Source organism: Nothoprocta perdicaria, unplaced genomic scaffold (genome assembly GCF_003342845.1).
Source record: "Nothoprocta perdicaria isolate Ctin4 unplaced genomic scaffold, notPer1 scaffold_184, whole genome shotgun sequence".
Lineage (NCBI taxonomy): Eukaryota > Metazoa > Chordata > Aves > Tinamiformes > Tinamidae > Nothoprocta > Nothoprocta perdicaria.
The window spans coordinates 670,935-686,710 of record NW_020455027.1 but is presented as its reverse complement, the minus strand read 5'-3'; the positions used below and the strand labels follow the sequence as shown (position 1 = coordinate 686,710).

General features: G+C 38.5%; 1 protein-coding gene across 1 annotated transcript in view; it reads left to right on the top strand.

Moving 5' to 3' along the window:
• Window positions 1–15,776, top strand: part of KHDRBS2 (KH RNA binding domain containing, signal transduction associated 2) — a 293,914-nt gene that overhangs the window by 47,040 nt on the left and 231,098 nt on the right. The window contains exon 3 of the mRNA XM_026036664.1: window positions 9,348–9,464. Within this exon, the coding sequence (XP_025892449.1) occupies window positions 9,348–9,464 (117 nt within the window). The remainder of the gene's footprint in view (window positions 1–9,347; window positions 9,465–15,776) is intronic.

Here is a 15,776-nt window from a genome sequence, read left to right as displayed (position 1 = left end):
CGTGCTCTAGGTGACCCTGCGTGAGCAGGGGGGTTGGACTCGATGACCTCTGAGGTCCCTTCCAACCTTCGGCATTCTATGATTCTATGATCATCTGGCAAAGAGAAACCTTACACCTAATAGGAAATCATATTCAGTACAGTAAAAGCAAGTCAGTGCATTTGTCAGTCCCACTGTGTTACAAGTCCTTTAGATCTTACTTTTAAATTCTAAGCTCTAAATAAGAAAAAAAGTTATTAGGTTGCTGCCAGTTAGCAAAGAGCAGATGGTGTTTATTACTGTGACCAGTAAATTGTTTATCTGTGGGTGTAATAAGCCCAATTAGCCAAATGTTGATTGTGCTTTTAAGCAATGTAGTCTCATTGCTACCTCTTTCCCTACCTGTGCATATGGTCAAAATAAATTTATTTAATTGTTCATTTTTAAATAKCTTAATGGTGCACCTCTTCAGTCTGTATTTTTAGGATTCCTAGAAATACCTTTTTCGATGAAACGTGATTTAAAGGAACCAGTCATAGATACACATAGTTGCAACAACTTTTCATTGCTTAATGCATTTTATTTATTTCTAGATAGAATACAATGGCTATCTCAGGTTTGGCCAGCATAAATGACAGAAGGCAGATGTTGTGATTTTCTGCAATGGGACCCCTTGCCCCATTTTGCCCCATTTTTGGTTCTGTAGGTTATGACTGTAATGTGAATATTCTGGCTTTCCTTTCAGGATATGAATAAAATCCCCTTAGCTCAGCGTGCTCTACAGCTTTTTAAAATTCTTCTKTCTTGAACAGCTTTCCCTTCAAGAGTGGTCAACGCCCAAGGAACATCTTGCCTTCATAGACCTGAGTTGGGGTCGGTCATAGCCCCAGACTAATGAGTAGTTCATTAGCATCTCTGGCCACCTCAGTGGGGCCAGGAAAAACTCGGAGTTATTCACAACACCCGTCAGGCTCCCTCGCTGCCCCAGCTTCCCTGGCCAGAGGGAGATAAGTCTATTTAAAAATAAAAAAAACATAATGTGGGTGGTTTATTCTCTTCTTGATGTTGTTCTTGAAATGCAGGCAGAAGAGGATCAAATGGGTAATTAATTTAAAGTTATAAAAGAAATAGAGGACGGGCTAAAGCCAAAGATAAATGGTAATATTGGGATCCTCTCTCCCCATTGGAAGGTGAAAAGCAGGCTACTGCATAATCCTCTTGTCAGTACAACCTCATCCTCTGCACTTACCTTGACTAATTTCCACTTTCATAAGCAAGTCCAGTGATTTTAGTGGCAATTTCTACCATCACTGACCATCCAAATAAGCAATTGTAGCTAATGCGCACCACAAAGACCATTTGATTCTTTTAACGTACTTGACAGCTCTTCAGGGTGAAGATCAGGGCTTCCTATGGGCACGCACGGTGCCTTGCACGGTGATTCTTTCTGGATGTCTTTGCAATTAAAATAATAGTAAGTGGCTCCACTGAGATATCCAGCACTTAGTCATAAGCCCCTTAAACTTGTTAAATGCAGGTTTAATAAAAATCCAAAATTCTAATTGAGTTCTTGGCCTCTTTTCATTTACTTCATTTCAGACTTTSAAACAGCATCATTCAAAATAAAATGTTTGGGTGTCTGACAGATTAGCCGATTATAATAAATCACAGTGCTAATGCTGCTGTTGGAAAAAATTCAAATTTTCCTCAGTTAAGAAAGTTGTTAAATTTAACTAAATAAATATATCAGACATCAAACAATTAATTTTAACCATAAAATTTATTTTAGTGTTAAGGCTTATTTAAGTTCCTTTATTTAAATGTCACAAGTTATTACCAGACTCTGACAGCAAATTGCTAAAAATGAAAAGTGAGGGAATGTTTTTATCTCTGTATGGACTTGTACTCTGGAAGATGTTTGTCTAGAGTCACTGACCATCTGTTTCATGGAGCTATGCCAAAAATATATTTTCTCTGCAGGTTTAGATGCTAGTAAATAGACAAATATTGCACTGTCTTCTTCAAGCACCCCATAAATATGAACTCCCAGCATTTTTCAATGTAAAATAATGTTGTTACCCAAGTTGTTCTCTTGGCTGAATCTTTTAGCCACACTGTGGCTTTAATGCTTCTAACTTTGTTACTCAGGCTTAATTTATTCCTGAGGTAATTTTGCTGATATAATGGAATAACACCAGGTGTGAATTTGACCCTGGCTTTCAAGGAGCATTTTCCCTTGGAGTATTTCATTTTCGGTCCCTTTTCCCCATTTTCGGCCGGGTCTCACAGGGCTGCTCGACACCTCTGCTATGGCTGCTGGGCCGCAGCCGAGCCAGTTCGGCAGCTCTCAGCAAAACCTCCTGCCCATTCGGTGTCAGAGGCGCCTCTAAAAGAGACCAGGCCCCTCYCCTCTTCCTCCTCTCCCTCCTCATCCTCCTCTTCCTGCTGTTCCTGCCTCCTAACATGTCACACTGAAATGCAGCCCTGCAGGTCTCTGCCCCACCAGATTTTTTCCTAAGCTCTTCCACAGGGACAGGAAACATTGCAGTGCAGTAATAAAAATAAAGCAGCCCCCTCATCGGGAGGCCAATGCCTGATGCTGCAGAGGTGCTGAGGAAAGCTGCTGTGAGCAGAGGGCAGGCTGGTACGCCGCATAATCTGCTCAGCCTTACCTGCTCATAAAGCGTTGAGGGAAATAAAATTGGCCTTCATAATCTTCCAGTACTGCTTTTACATCCAGGGAGGTCCCCTGTGTCTATCAAAATGTGAGATATTCATAAAATAAAGGCTATTCTAAAATGATTGAGCTACCAGTACTCCTAGAATAGGGCCAGAAGAAACTAATTTAAGCAGGTCTCAATCTGTAAATCAGTAATGCGTTTTTTTTGCCCAGAAGTGAATAATGTCTTTGTCTCCTCCCCTTTTCTTTAGCATAGGATGGAATTTAGATAGGAAGAAATAACAAGGGTTTTTTTTTTTTTTTTTTTTTTTTTTTGATTTCATGAATAGGGAAAGATTTTTGTGAGAATAGGTAGGTTTGAATAGAGAAAGGCTCCTTTTCCCACAAAGGAGCCCATAGCAGTGGTAAATAGAGCACGCTGCAGAATAACAACCCTATTGCATGTAGCCCAAGCCATTGCTATTTCTATTTTTGCCGTTTCTAGGATTACAAGAAATGAATCTGGCCCTCCAGGTCAGGGCATTGTGTTGCTTTATCTTACAGCATTGAAAACATTTGTCTGTCTCATTCCTTATTTATTTAGGTTTATATCTCTATCACATTTTGTTAGTTTTACAAGCACTGTGTATATAAAACAGAAAGAGCCACAGAAACATACACTCAGTTCTGAATGACAGGCATGTTCCTTGTTTCTGATTAAAAAAAAGTTAAAAGATATGAAATATGGTTGTTTTAGTACAGTCTATATTTGGTCTATATCAAGTATTTGGTGTATATCAAGTATGGAAACCAATATTCTTCTAAATGTAAATATTTATTTTCTGTCAATCATTGTATTTAGTTTGAAGCTTGAATGCTGACAACTGTATGTTATGTTCTTCATAGCTACAGCATGCTCTCCTCGTGCAGTCAAAATCCTCAATAATATTAAATRGAGTTCTTTTAACTTGAAAGAACTGTGGGTTGTATTTTAATGTTTCAACAAAAAAATAGCATCAAATGATAGAGGTATTTGCCTAACCCTGTACCAGCACACTTGCCCCRGTATGCAGCAAGGGGGAGGAAGATCAATGTGTGGTTTTATGGAGTGTACTTTGATTCATAGTGCTCGTGGACAGCGAGTAGCTTTCTCTATGCTTCCTATGGTGCAAACCCACTGAAGAGGTTATCCAGTTAAATCCAGAGAGTTAAAACCAGTGTCTACAGTTAAGGCAAGGATTCAGTGTTTAACTACAAAGTCAGAGTGGTGCAAAAATAATGTAGTGATGAGGCTCATCAGGGGCATCTGCCTGCCCCAGTCACTGAAACTGTCGGTTCAGGATCCAGGTGCTGAGGCCACGTCTGAACAAGCGCCCCGGCCAGAACAGGCTTGTGACAACTGACTCGAGTCTGCCGGCTAACCTTCCAAGGTGAAAGAAAACGAAGCCCAGACTTTATTTAGACGGAAAAATCTAGTTTGACTGAATCTCTGAAATGCATCTAGGGCTTCACAACTTCTTTCTTTCTGTTGGTTGATATTAGTTTTCTAGTGTGAAGAAATACTGTTCAGTAAGATAGTATATAAAGATGGTGATATTAGCAAAAGGCTTTTTACTATCCAGATTGACTCTCTTTCTCCTGCCCTTTATACAGTATGGATGTGATAGAGGAGCTGTGTCTTTTTACTTCAGATGTCTGTTTCAAAGCTCAAACTCACTGTGATCATGTCCTGGATAATTTGCCTTTATATGCCCCGATACGTGACACACCAGCAAAATAAATGCTGGCAGTGAGGGGGAATTGCCTGCACTGTGTTCCAGCTCAACAGCACCTTGTTGGATCGGAGGATTCGTATTCTTTTCTCTGTGTCTTAGCTTAAAGCGAGGTGCATTCAGGACCAACTGATTCTATTACAGAGGGATTTGGGAGGATCTTACAGGCAAGTGGGTGATTATGGATGTGTTCGTGCAATGAGCACGACACTAAGCTTTTCAGCAAAATAGGCAGTTTGTAAGAAATTTGATGTAAATAGTTCTTACGGTGCCTCCGAGTGGCTCTGTAGTATCTAGTCTATAGTTTTTAGATACTGATTCATAGCATATATATTCAAAAAGAAGTTTGCACAGTGCCAATCATTTTCCTCTTCAGAATACAGTGTTTCAACACAAAGCTTTGCAGACAGATGGGTGCAACATGATATGGAGGAAGAGAGTAATTTCTTTGTCATGATATGGAGGAAGAGAGTAATTTCTTTGTGACTAAGAGCATGATGCTACTTTTGCTTATTTCCATTGGAAGATAAGTTTTGAGAAAACAAACAAATAAAAACTTTGACTGAGAAGATGGAGTGCTGGGTTTGGGTACCTCAGAGATTAATTACTTATTGGAGGTGGAGGGAAAATGTAATCAAGATGCGGATAAGCCTGGTGAAACTGTGTGTATTTTAGCTGGGGAAGAGGTTGGGCAGATTTTGATTGTACATACTCAAAATAYCTACTGAAATATACTTCTCTGTCAGGCTTTATTTTGCAAAGGAGAGAGTTTATTGCAGAGCTGTTGACATATGAACCATCATGTGCCATCATGTSCTACCCTTGCCATCACCTGATCATTTTCCCCTGAAGCTATGCATCTGTCTTCCACAGATGATAAAAAATGTAAGAAAATAATGTGTAAAATCATTGCCATAAAATGGGAAGGATTCGTACAAACACGCAAAGTGCCTAGCTTGCACTCATAAGTATAACTGAAATGACTATCARTGCTCCTAGTGACACAACAATAACCACGTATCCCACTTTGCAAGTATAAGTGTTCTGGCCCCAGTCCCGACAGCTTTCTGATCATACTCTCTCTTCTGTACATCATCATTTTTCCACTATCTTCACCTAAGTGACCTGGCATTATCCCAGAGACTTAGAGCTACTAATTTTTGGAGAAAATTTATGCACGGGTTGGAGGTGATTCAGAACTGAGATTGATATGCAGTTACAATGGCTGTACCAGTAACATGTGCTTGTGGGCAAGGGTAGCCATATGTGCTGTCAAGCTGGCTGAGCATTTGCATTTTCCTTCACTGTTTCTATGTGGTTTGGGTGCAGAACAGCCAAAGTGCTTGGAACCAAAGATTTCTACAATTAAAATTTGTTCTGCTTAGGCTCTTGTCCAGCATATTTTAATGAATAAATACAAAAGCAGAGGAATAAAGCTGTGCTTCACATTTCTTAAGATTATTGCTGAAGCGAAATTTTCTGATACTTGTGTGCAGTTTTTACCCAAATGTAAACAGAAGGCGTTTAATCTTGCATGAATTATTGATCGAAAAATACTCTACCAATGTTTTCAGCCTTGTGGGAGTTTTATAAAGGCAGACTGATGCTAAGGATAGCCAATAGCACTGTAGCTTTGTGGTGCTTGGAGACCAAGTGGAAGGGCAGAATTTCTGACAGAGCACCCTGGGTTTCCTGGCGCTTTCAGCAAAACCCAATTAATTGCTGTTCAGTTATTCAGTGGTAAGTTACTGCTCACTTCCTGATGGGTGTTTTCAGGAAGTATTGAGAAGGTGGATGAAGTGTGAATGCATGTCTGCTTCATAATCAATAGAATTAAAATCCCCCAGACACTTATTTCCCGGGAAGTGATTAAAATCCGCTTTGTACACAGTTTATGCTGGCCCTCCCAATCCCTTGCAGCAATATTTCAAGGTAATTATTAGACAGTTTATGAAGTGTTTAAATATAAATGTTCAGCATAAATCTTCATAGAATGTATTTTGATAGTTTTATTGTAGTCAGCTGACAAAGTGAGTGCACCTCTGGATGGGTTCTTCATAGTATTCTCCCTCGAACTTTGGGTGCTGCTTTTTCACCACAGAGAGCTTTCCCTAATGCTAGGAGACATGGGAAGGGTASAGCCTAACCTCTCTCTGCCTTTGCTCTAGCTGGTGCCATACACATGGCAGGAATGATTTTCCACTGTAACTTGTGGAGGAAAGGAGGCAGTCCAGGTGTTGACATCACGTTCTCTACTCAGCATCCACCCACTGTCCGGCTTTACACCCAAGGATGTCCAAGGGCGAGTGTGTGGTTTCAGGTTAAAGTCAAAGCTCACTCCTTGCCATTCCTCTGCCGTTCCTGTTAGATTTTTGGGTTTCTTTTTCCGTGTGAAATTTAGCAATCTGCCTGAAGACTTCTTCCAAGCCAAGTCGGGCCTGGAAGTTTCAAGACGGAGTGGTGTTGCCATGGTGATTCAGAGGCCCTGGGATTTATGGGAAGGGTTGATAAAGTCTATTAAATCAGGAGATAAAGCTGGAAAAATTTGCAAACATGGCAGCTTAAGAGCACCAAAACTTACTGTGTTTTTCTGCAGTTCTGCAACTCACTATTTCCTCTAGGTATTTTSTCTTGCTGAAATCAGATATGTTAACACAGGTGGCAGTACGTCTGGCCTAGAAAAGTGCCTCCTATTAGAAGTGCCATCTCTATCTTTTTTTCTTTGACGGTTTAACCAATAAGTGAACCCAGTTAGGAATAAAGAGTAAATAAAACTCAGGGCTGAAAGTCAGCCTGGGTTCCAGGCTGTGTTGTTTAATCTTGAATTTGAGTGCTTTTAATATATTTGATACATATTTATTTTATGATATATATCTAATCTAACATTTGTGCTTTAGTTTCTTTTTAGCTACAGTGGAAACAAGTATTTTCTCACTTTCTTTTTTCTTTTTTTTTTTTAAGAGCTTAAATTTATAATAGGAGGTAGGGCAAAACAAAATAGGCTATGCCTTCTTGCTATCTTTTTGATAACAGCATATCTTTGATTCCTTGATTTTTCTTTCTTTTGGTGATGTTCTTATTCCTATTTTTCCTTCTAGAACTGCTCTGAAGTRAAAGCAAAGAAATACTGAAACAATCACATACCTCTTTCATGAACTGAGTTAACTCTGCTGAATGCTAGACCAGAGCGCTCTCTTTAAACTTGAGCCTAATTTASAAATATGCTAAGCAAACATTGAGGATTCCCAGACTGATTTTGAAGACATCATGCTGTATAGGCTTTAAAAGATTTTAGAAAATACAGAAACATGATAAATTGACGATGCTACTGATAACAGAAGAAACAAACTGTTTTTACTTAATAGACTATGCCCTTTTTTGCTATTTGGAGTTGACATAGTTGACATAGTTGACACTCAGTTTGTGTAGTTTTCTGTCCTCTAATTTTAATGCAGACATATCTCCTCTTTATACAGGAACCATAAGTGGTGTGCGTCACAGGAACTCTCCAGTGTTTAAGAATATTAGCAGYCTGCCAGTCAAAATCCAATGCTCTTCAAAATCCTCTGGGGAAATAGCTTGAATGTCTATAGTAGCCTATTGCTTTGTGATTTGCTCACTTGCTGGCAAAACAGATATTTGAAGCCAATACACAAAACAGCACATATTTTAAAATCAATAGGTAAAAGATCAATTCTTAAAAATCCATATAAAGCCCTAACRTTACAGAATATATTATTTTGCCAATAAACCTGTCTAACTCAGGAAAAGAATGTGTTCTTTCTCTCAGTTTTGCCTRTAGCTTGTAACACAAATTTCTCACTTAGCAGTTATTGACTACCTTAGTGCACAGATATATATACATGTATCCATGTAAATGCAATACGTAACATCTTTGTTGTTTTGTGAGTCAGTTTTCAGACGAGAAGGCTGGATTTGACTAAGTGTCCCATGTTGAGCATGTTTCCTAGTATTAAAACTATCCAAGTAGCTTATGAACAACTGCTGGGAACTTTTAGCACCTGCTGTTTTTTTTATCTGGAGCTTTCTGGGTTCTGTCTAAATAGCCCTGTCCTGTGCCATGTGCATGGGTGAAAATAACTGAATATGGTCTTTCCTCTCTGCTTCTCTCTCTCAGTGTTTGAATAATAATGCAGAATTTCCCTTGCTTGCCTAAAGAACACCCCACAGTGCAATTTGAACCGCTTTTTCASTTTTTGCTTTCTGTCTAACCAACTTAATATCTGTTAATGTTCAGTTTGACAGGACATAGGTCCACTGTGTGTTACACATAAAATGTCCTAATGTCCTAACATAATAGCCTGTCCATTTCTAAAGTTGTGCACATCTATATTACAGTGTTGGTGGGGTGAATTTTGTCATATTATGTAGTAATCCATATGGAGCTGTATAAAGGCTGGAGTGAAGCTCAGGAGGAATCCTGCCCCCTTACATGGAGCAGGAACACCAAGCCCTAACCCTGGTGGCCACAAACCCTGCCTTTCCCTTCCGTCTCCTGCCTCATTCCATACTCAGCAGCTCTGCGGCCACCACTGTTCGGATAGAAGGGTCAGCATTAGCGTACAACAGCAACAACAGCAACAACGACAACAGCAACAACAACAACAACAGCAACAACAAGAGCGCTAGGATCCAAGTAGACAGTGGAGTTGAAGTAGAACAGAAGTTAATGAATATGCACCTGCAGAGCCTCTAGAGAGGAATTTCCTGGGGTTCATATGAACCATGAATGCTCTTAATTGCCTTCAGTTCTAAGAGGATACCTCACTTCTTCAAACTTGTTTCCTGATGAGTGAGGCCTTTATTTAAGGGGAAGGGAACATTTTTTCTTTTAAGCAGGTTTTGTAAAGTTTTGTTATGTTTTAGGGGGAAAAAAAAGCCTTATGTCTAATGCAGTTGTCTGTCTTGCTTTCTAGTTCAACTTTGTTGGGAAATTGCTTGGACCAAGAGGAAACTCCTTGAAGAGGTTACAGGAAGAGACAGGTGCAAAAATGTCTATCCTGGGGAAAGGCTCCATGAGGGATAAAGCTAAGGTACTGTGTGAATTCTGATTGTAATTAATGCTGATACACTTTTACTTCAACTGATCTGTTTAGATTACATGTGTATTTATCAATGACTCAATGAATAGACTGACTCCAAAGTCCTTCTTGACCTTTTTCATGAAGAGCCTGAATAAAATTTTTCTCTCCACTACAAAAAACTTGCTTCCCATACCATCTTTCACCATCAGAGTTGTAACAATACCAATGTTATTTAAATAATTCCCCTGAAAGAATGGAAAAATTATTTAAATCATACTACAAATGCACTAAAAGTTTTTTTAAAAAATCACTGCCTGCTTATTGCACTAAACATAATTATAAAGTAAAAGGACTTCATATAAATGAGATCCAAAGAACAAGTATTGATTATATTGTGGCATTTTACTTTACAGGCTGTAGAACAGCTGTATTGTGGTCAACACAGAAATAATGACYGCTAATTTCACTGAAATATATTTTATATTGCACTTAGTAATATTGTGCATTACTCAGTTTTCCCTTTTGTCATCTCTGTCATTCATCTCAGTAGCAAAAATAGAGATGGAAATATAGGCTAGTACCAGAATAAAGGAAAAACGATCAGAATTTTATCATTTTTATTATTGGCATTATTTGGTGTATATCATCAGTCACTTGCATTGTGAGAACTCCATTTGCAGTATTTAAAAAAAAAAAAGTAGGGAAATTAGGCATGCAGAGTGTATTTCATTTTTGCAGAGCTTTGCTTATGACGTTGAACATATATACAGTTATTTTATGATAATATATGATGATTACAGTATAGGTTTTATTTTTAGTTATTGACAAGTGAAATACTTCATGACTTCTGCCTTACTTCTGGAAGGATAAAAGATGACTCCCTGGATGGATGAATGAGTGTGCATGCTGCTAAGTAGCAGTGATTTGCATSTGTGTTATGTCTGCCAGCTCCATTCTCAGCCACCCACTCAGGATATTATTGCCAGGAGCAGCAATTGCCCAGACGGGGAATTGTGAAGAGCTTGTCACCAGATAGAGATGTTTAATCATATAAGGAGATGGACCAAGTCCTCTGATTTTGAGATTGGTCACTCGTCATTGGAATTTCATCTGATTGTAAGAACAGTGCAAGTGTGCCCGTTATTACATTCAGTCAGAAATACCTCAGCAGAGTTAAGTAAGAATCTGTTTCTTCTTAGAATATTTAGGCCTTAAAAACAATCTGAAGTTAAGGATGAGCTTCATGGAAATTCATTTATATCAGAATGGTGTAAAAAACAAAGGTGCAATGAAAAGGTGTTAACTATGGCAATGATGAAGTAAGTTACTGTTACTTTAACCCAGTTTAGACACTACCACCTGAAATGAAAACAAAATCACTGGGCAATGGGAGTGAGGATGAGGACTAGCTGATCTGAGTACTATACTTACCAGCCCCAAGAGGAAGACTGGGGATGACCCTGTGTTGGATAAATAGCTACAATTAGTATTTCAGGGAGGATACTCTTGGTTGAAAACCTGGTAAAGGTTAAAGAAAATATATTTGAATATAAACATAAATAATGTTTTAGAATTGATACATTGCAAAGCACAATACAGCTTTCTCTGGTTAAAAGCTTTTTCTTACCATAAAACAAGCTCATAAATCTCATTTATGAAGAATGTTTTAAATCAATTTAAATACAGATTACCAGAGCCTAGAGGCTTGTTCTCATTATTTTGTCCCCTACTAGTAGGGAGTCAGACAACTTTGGGTCCCTCACATGGTAAGTCTCCCTTTTGGAGGAATTTTCAGGAAAATTCTATGTAATTTCTCTTTGTAAACTGGAATATGCCTATGTTATGTCATAGGCCATAATCCTTTCTGGGCAGCCTGCAGACCTGTGTGCTTCCCTCGCCRAGCCCAATGCTTTCGGCTGCTCAGCTGGATCAGAGCGTCAGTGACGCATTTTCAGTGACAGTGACAGGCCTGCTGCAAAAGATTAAACACATATGCAAGTGAACCACTGATTTTAGTCTTTTTGGTGCCCAAATGATACTAGGCAGATTTTTAGCTCTACGCTAGAACGGTCTGGACATGTTACGTACTTCTGGGCATGTGGAAGGGCAGTTTCTGAATCTGGAAAGCAGAATCTACGAAGGGAGATTTATCTGCTTTTCATACCTTCCTTATGCTTGGAAAAGTAATCAATGAGAAATTTCCACATATGATTGAAGAATTTGGGCTATTCCTTTCTAGAGCCTCAGGAGACACTTGTTAAGACTGACTGAGTTTTCTGCGTGTATCGGCAGTGCCTGCAGTGCACGAGCAGGTTAGATTAATTTGAGGAACAACTAACTTAAAATGAAAATTATAAACAACTCCAGTGGTTCACTAAATACCACTGAGATTATATACTTGTCACAGAAAGTTGTAAATGCTCGGATTTTACCGCAACAGTTTTGAAGAACGTTATTGCAGATGAGAGGAAAAGAGCAATGATTTTTCCAGAACAGTTAATATGAGTACTTAAGTCTTTTGGCAGAATCTTAGGCTACTGGCTGAATTAGAAGTTTAGTTTTCTGTAACAAATCCTGAGGGAAGAGATCTGCAGAATTCTGGCAGGGAAAAAAAGGTCTATCATGGAAAGTTAGATTATTGCTGGCCATAAGAGAAGATTGATACTGACTTGTAGATACTTCCTTCTGGTTTGATACTGAAAGCCGTAGTTTCAGTGTTGGCCCTAGCTAAACTTTGAAATATTTGCTAACTAAATACCTCCAGTTATTTTTAAGCTTGGAGAAGGTATTGTTGAACRTGATGAACATGGTCATGATCATTGTCCCTGTTGAAAGAGTCCAGCGTTTTCTTATGATAGGTGGAAATAGCAAGGTTTCCAAACTGAGAACACTCATTATCTTGCTGACTCATAGGATGCCATTAAAGCTCATTATTCCTATAGGAGTATAGTGCTATAAATATGCATTCTTCCAGCAGGTAGTGGTGAGGTTAAGCATAATATTGTTAAGTTTCTTGGCTTTTGATTCTTTGCCATTTCTTTTTTTCTTCTTTTCTAAAAAGAAGCAGCATGAAAGGCATGGAAGACAGTAAKGAAAGTAAACAATCAAACTGAGCTGACAAGAGAAATCTCATTACAAGTGGAATGAATTGATTACCTTCGTACATTGGTGTGGATTTGCTTCCCTTCAGACACACCATGAATGCTTTTCACTGCACCATAAAAATATATATATAAGCAGTTAGCTATAACAGCTCTTTTGCATAAAATATAGCACAAAGCGCATGGCTTCTCTTCAGGAAAAGCAAAAAATATATGTGGAGCTGTTCCTTAGGCACTTCTATTTTTTGAATTAGTTACACAAAAATAAATACTAGAAAGACTCATTTCTCTGCCAGAATTTATGTAGATTTAGGTATTAGGATTATGTATGAGCAGTGTTCTCRTTATGTATTCAGAACATTGTATATGAGAAAATAGGATGGGTCTGCTTTAATGCAGATGGGAGTATAAGAATATTTTCAGAGGAAAATGAGGAGCATTTAGAGGTAGAGATAAATTTAAAATGCTGCTATTATTAGAACTTTCATTAAGGGCTGTATTATATAACTGCAGATTGCAGGAGTTTGGGATGGAGAGTATTCAAGGGAAGAATCAACCACATACTCCAACAATTATAATTTTCCTTAAGAATCTGCTATCAACTGGAGACAAAATACTGATCTCAAGGTATCTTGATCTTACCTTACAAGGTATCAAGATCTTACATTAACAATTTATTGGATTAGACCTGGAGCTGATTTCGGTGTTTTTTAAGTCTTTTGTGTATTAGTGGTGCTTAACAGCCATTAGCAGCAACAGCAGCAATGGCAGCAGTGAGAATTGGTCAAAAGCTTTCATTAGAGTCCAGCCACGTGGTACTTTTTTGCATCATGACCTCACATGCTTTATGTTTTCTTCATAGGTGAACCGTATTGGAGTAGATAAGGTTATTTATGGGGTGTATATCTAGGAATTTGTACTTTGTGTGATACCACTAATTAGTTGGTATGGATAATGTTAGTAAAAGTGAGGGAGTAAAAATCATGATCCCAAATTGATAACTGAAGCAGTGAACAAGGCATAGAGAAAGTAAAACCGTATAGTGAAAAGGAGGAAGACTGGTTTGAAAGAAAGTAAGAATATGGCRGATGCTTTGTGAAAGCAAAACTGTGTCTTGTGCAGTTGTGTTTTTTTGTCTTTCCTGTTACACATTTAACTTCTTTATGTTGGGAACATTCAGAGAAAGAGGTGATGAAAAGTGTTTGATGAGTGCAAGTATTCTTGCTTAAAAAATGTTCAGAATAAAATGCCTTTGCTTTTTTTTTTTTTTTTTTTTTTAAGAACTTCATTAAAGTTGAGCCCAAATGAAGGCTTGAATAAAATTGAGTGAATTACCTAAGAACAATAAAATGTTATTTTTCTGAGACATTGTCAGTTTACTCAACGGAAGATTTTTGCTTGCTTTTCTGTTTGTTTAAAAAAATGAAAGGTGGATTTTGAACTGTTTTTCTTAAAGACTCATTATTCATCATCTGCAGAGCAGTTCTTGCAAGATGAGGAAACTATTTATAGTGAAAAGGCTCATGCTGTCTCTTCAGTCCGAAGTGACGGTTAGCTCTTCTGTGGAAATGGCTGCAAAGTTCTATTTCATTCATTACTTTGAGTTTCCTGGTATGTCCACAGCACCTGTGCACTAAACCTTGGTCACATCTCAGAGTGAGAGAAGAGCGCACCCCACCTGCCCAGTTCAGACTGGCGCCTTCCTTCTTCCTTTCCTCAAAGAGAAGCTGGGACTCAGTAACAGAGGACGAGCCGACTTGGGTGGCTTGAGCAGTGAAACTGACACCAACACTGGTGTCTTCACTTTGAATAGAGGCTGGTAATACACAAKGCAGGACGGTTTTGAAGAGCTGAAATGTTATCAGAAAGTGAGAGCTGTGTCGCCACTTGCCACCATTTAGAAAAGAGTACCCAGAAAATTGCTCCTTGGAGGCAGGTATAAGAGGTCAGGATTGCAATGGGGGTGCACAGCTGGGGGGAATTTGCCTCAAAACCACAGCTACATGCATGGTGTCCCGTTGACCACATAGAGAGGACACCTGAGACCCAGCAACAGACCCTAGCACCTGAAACCAAATAAACTAATGTTGACTTTATAAACTATCATTTAGTTTTCAAAACTAAAGTCTTATTTTAATAAACTGTCTTAAACTGTCACCAAGCAATGACCTGTACAGTTGATACCTGAAAGACTGCAGAGATTAATAAAATGCACAGTGTTTTTGCAAGGGTTGGCTAGAAAGTTGCCATGATAAGAGCCTGAGTTTGTAAAACACTTAATATTCTTACACATGGGTCAATAATGCCTCTTTGGCTTAAAAGTGAAGCTCACCTTATTATCTATTTGCTATAGTACTTGATTAGTTTCTTAAAGGACTCTTGTTTTCTATCAGTCAGACTTTTGTCCAGGTGCCAGAAAATTTACACAAACTATCCTGTTCATGAACAGTTCATTCAGACTGGCAAACTAAGCTACTTGGCCGTGTTCCAAACTGCTGACTGGAAACTTCTTATACGGGTCTTCTGTGACATACRATAGCTATCACATTGTGTACACTTGCGGACGATGACCAGTACCTCATTTCATGACTTCAGAGGCAACTTGTCGCTTGGCGCCTCCCAGAGTAGAAAGACTTTGATAGTGTAACCATTGTAAAAGCACACCTTATACTTTGCCAAAACTAACCTTATAACTAACATATATTGGGCATTAAAATCAATTAAGTCAATTAATCACTTCAATTAAAAATCAATCAAATCAATTAAAAAATCAATTAAAATCAAGTACCCTCTTCTCCTTGTCCCTTCCATTCCCATTTTGGTTTCCCCTACTAGTCTTACCTCCTACCCCCACCCCTATCTCTTCCCTAATTTGTTATTAGCTATTTTATAGTGACTGTTTTATTCTTATTTCCCCATTTTCTCCTTTTTCCTCTCATTGTTATTTGCCCTTTGCTTTCCTCCCCTCCATTTCTTTTCCATTTCCCCCTTTTCCATTTTCACCATTATTCCCCTTCTTGTTCTTTCCATTTCCTATTTATTCTCTCCTTGTTCTTATTCTTTTTCTTCTTTTATTTTCGTCTTTTTATTTTCCTCCTCCGTATTTGTCCTTCCTTCCTTCCTTCCTGCCTTCCTTCTTTCCTTCCTTTCTCTCTCCCTTCCTTCCTTCCTTCCTTCCTTCCTTCCTTCCTTCCTTCCTTCCTTCCTTCCTTCCTTCCTT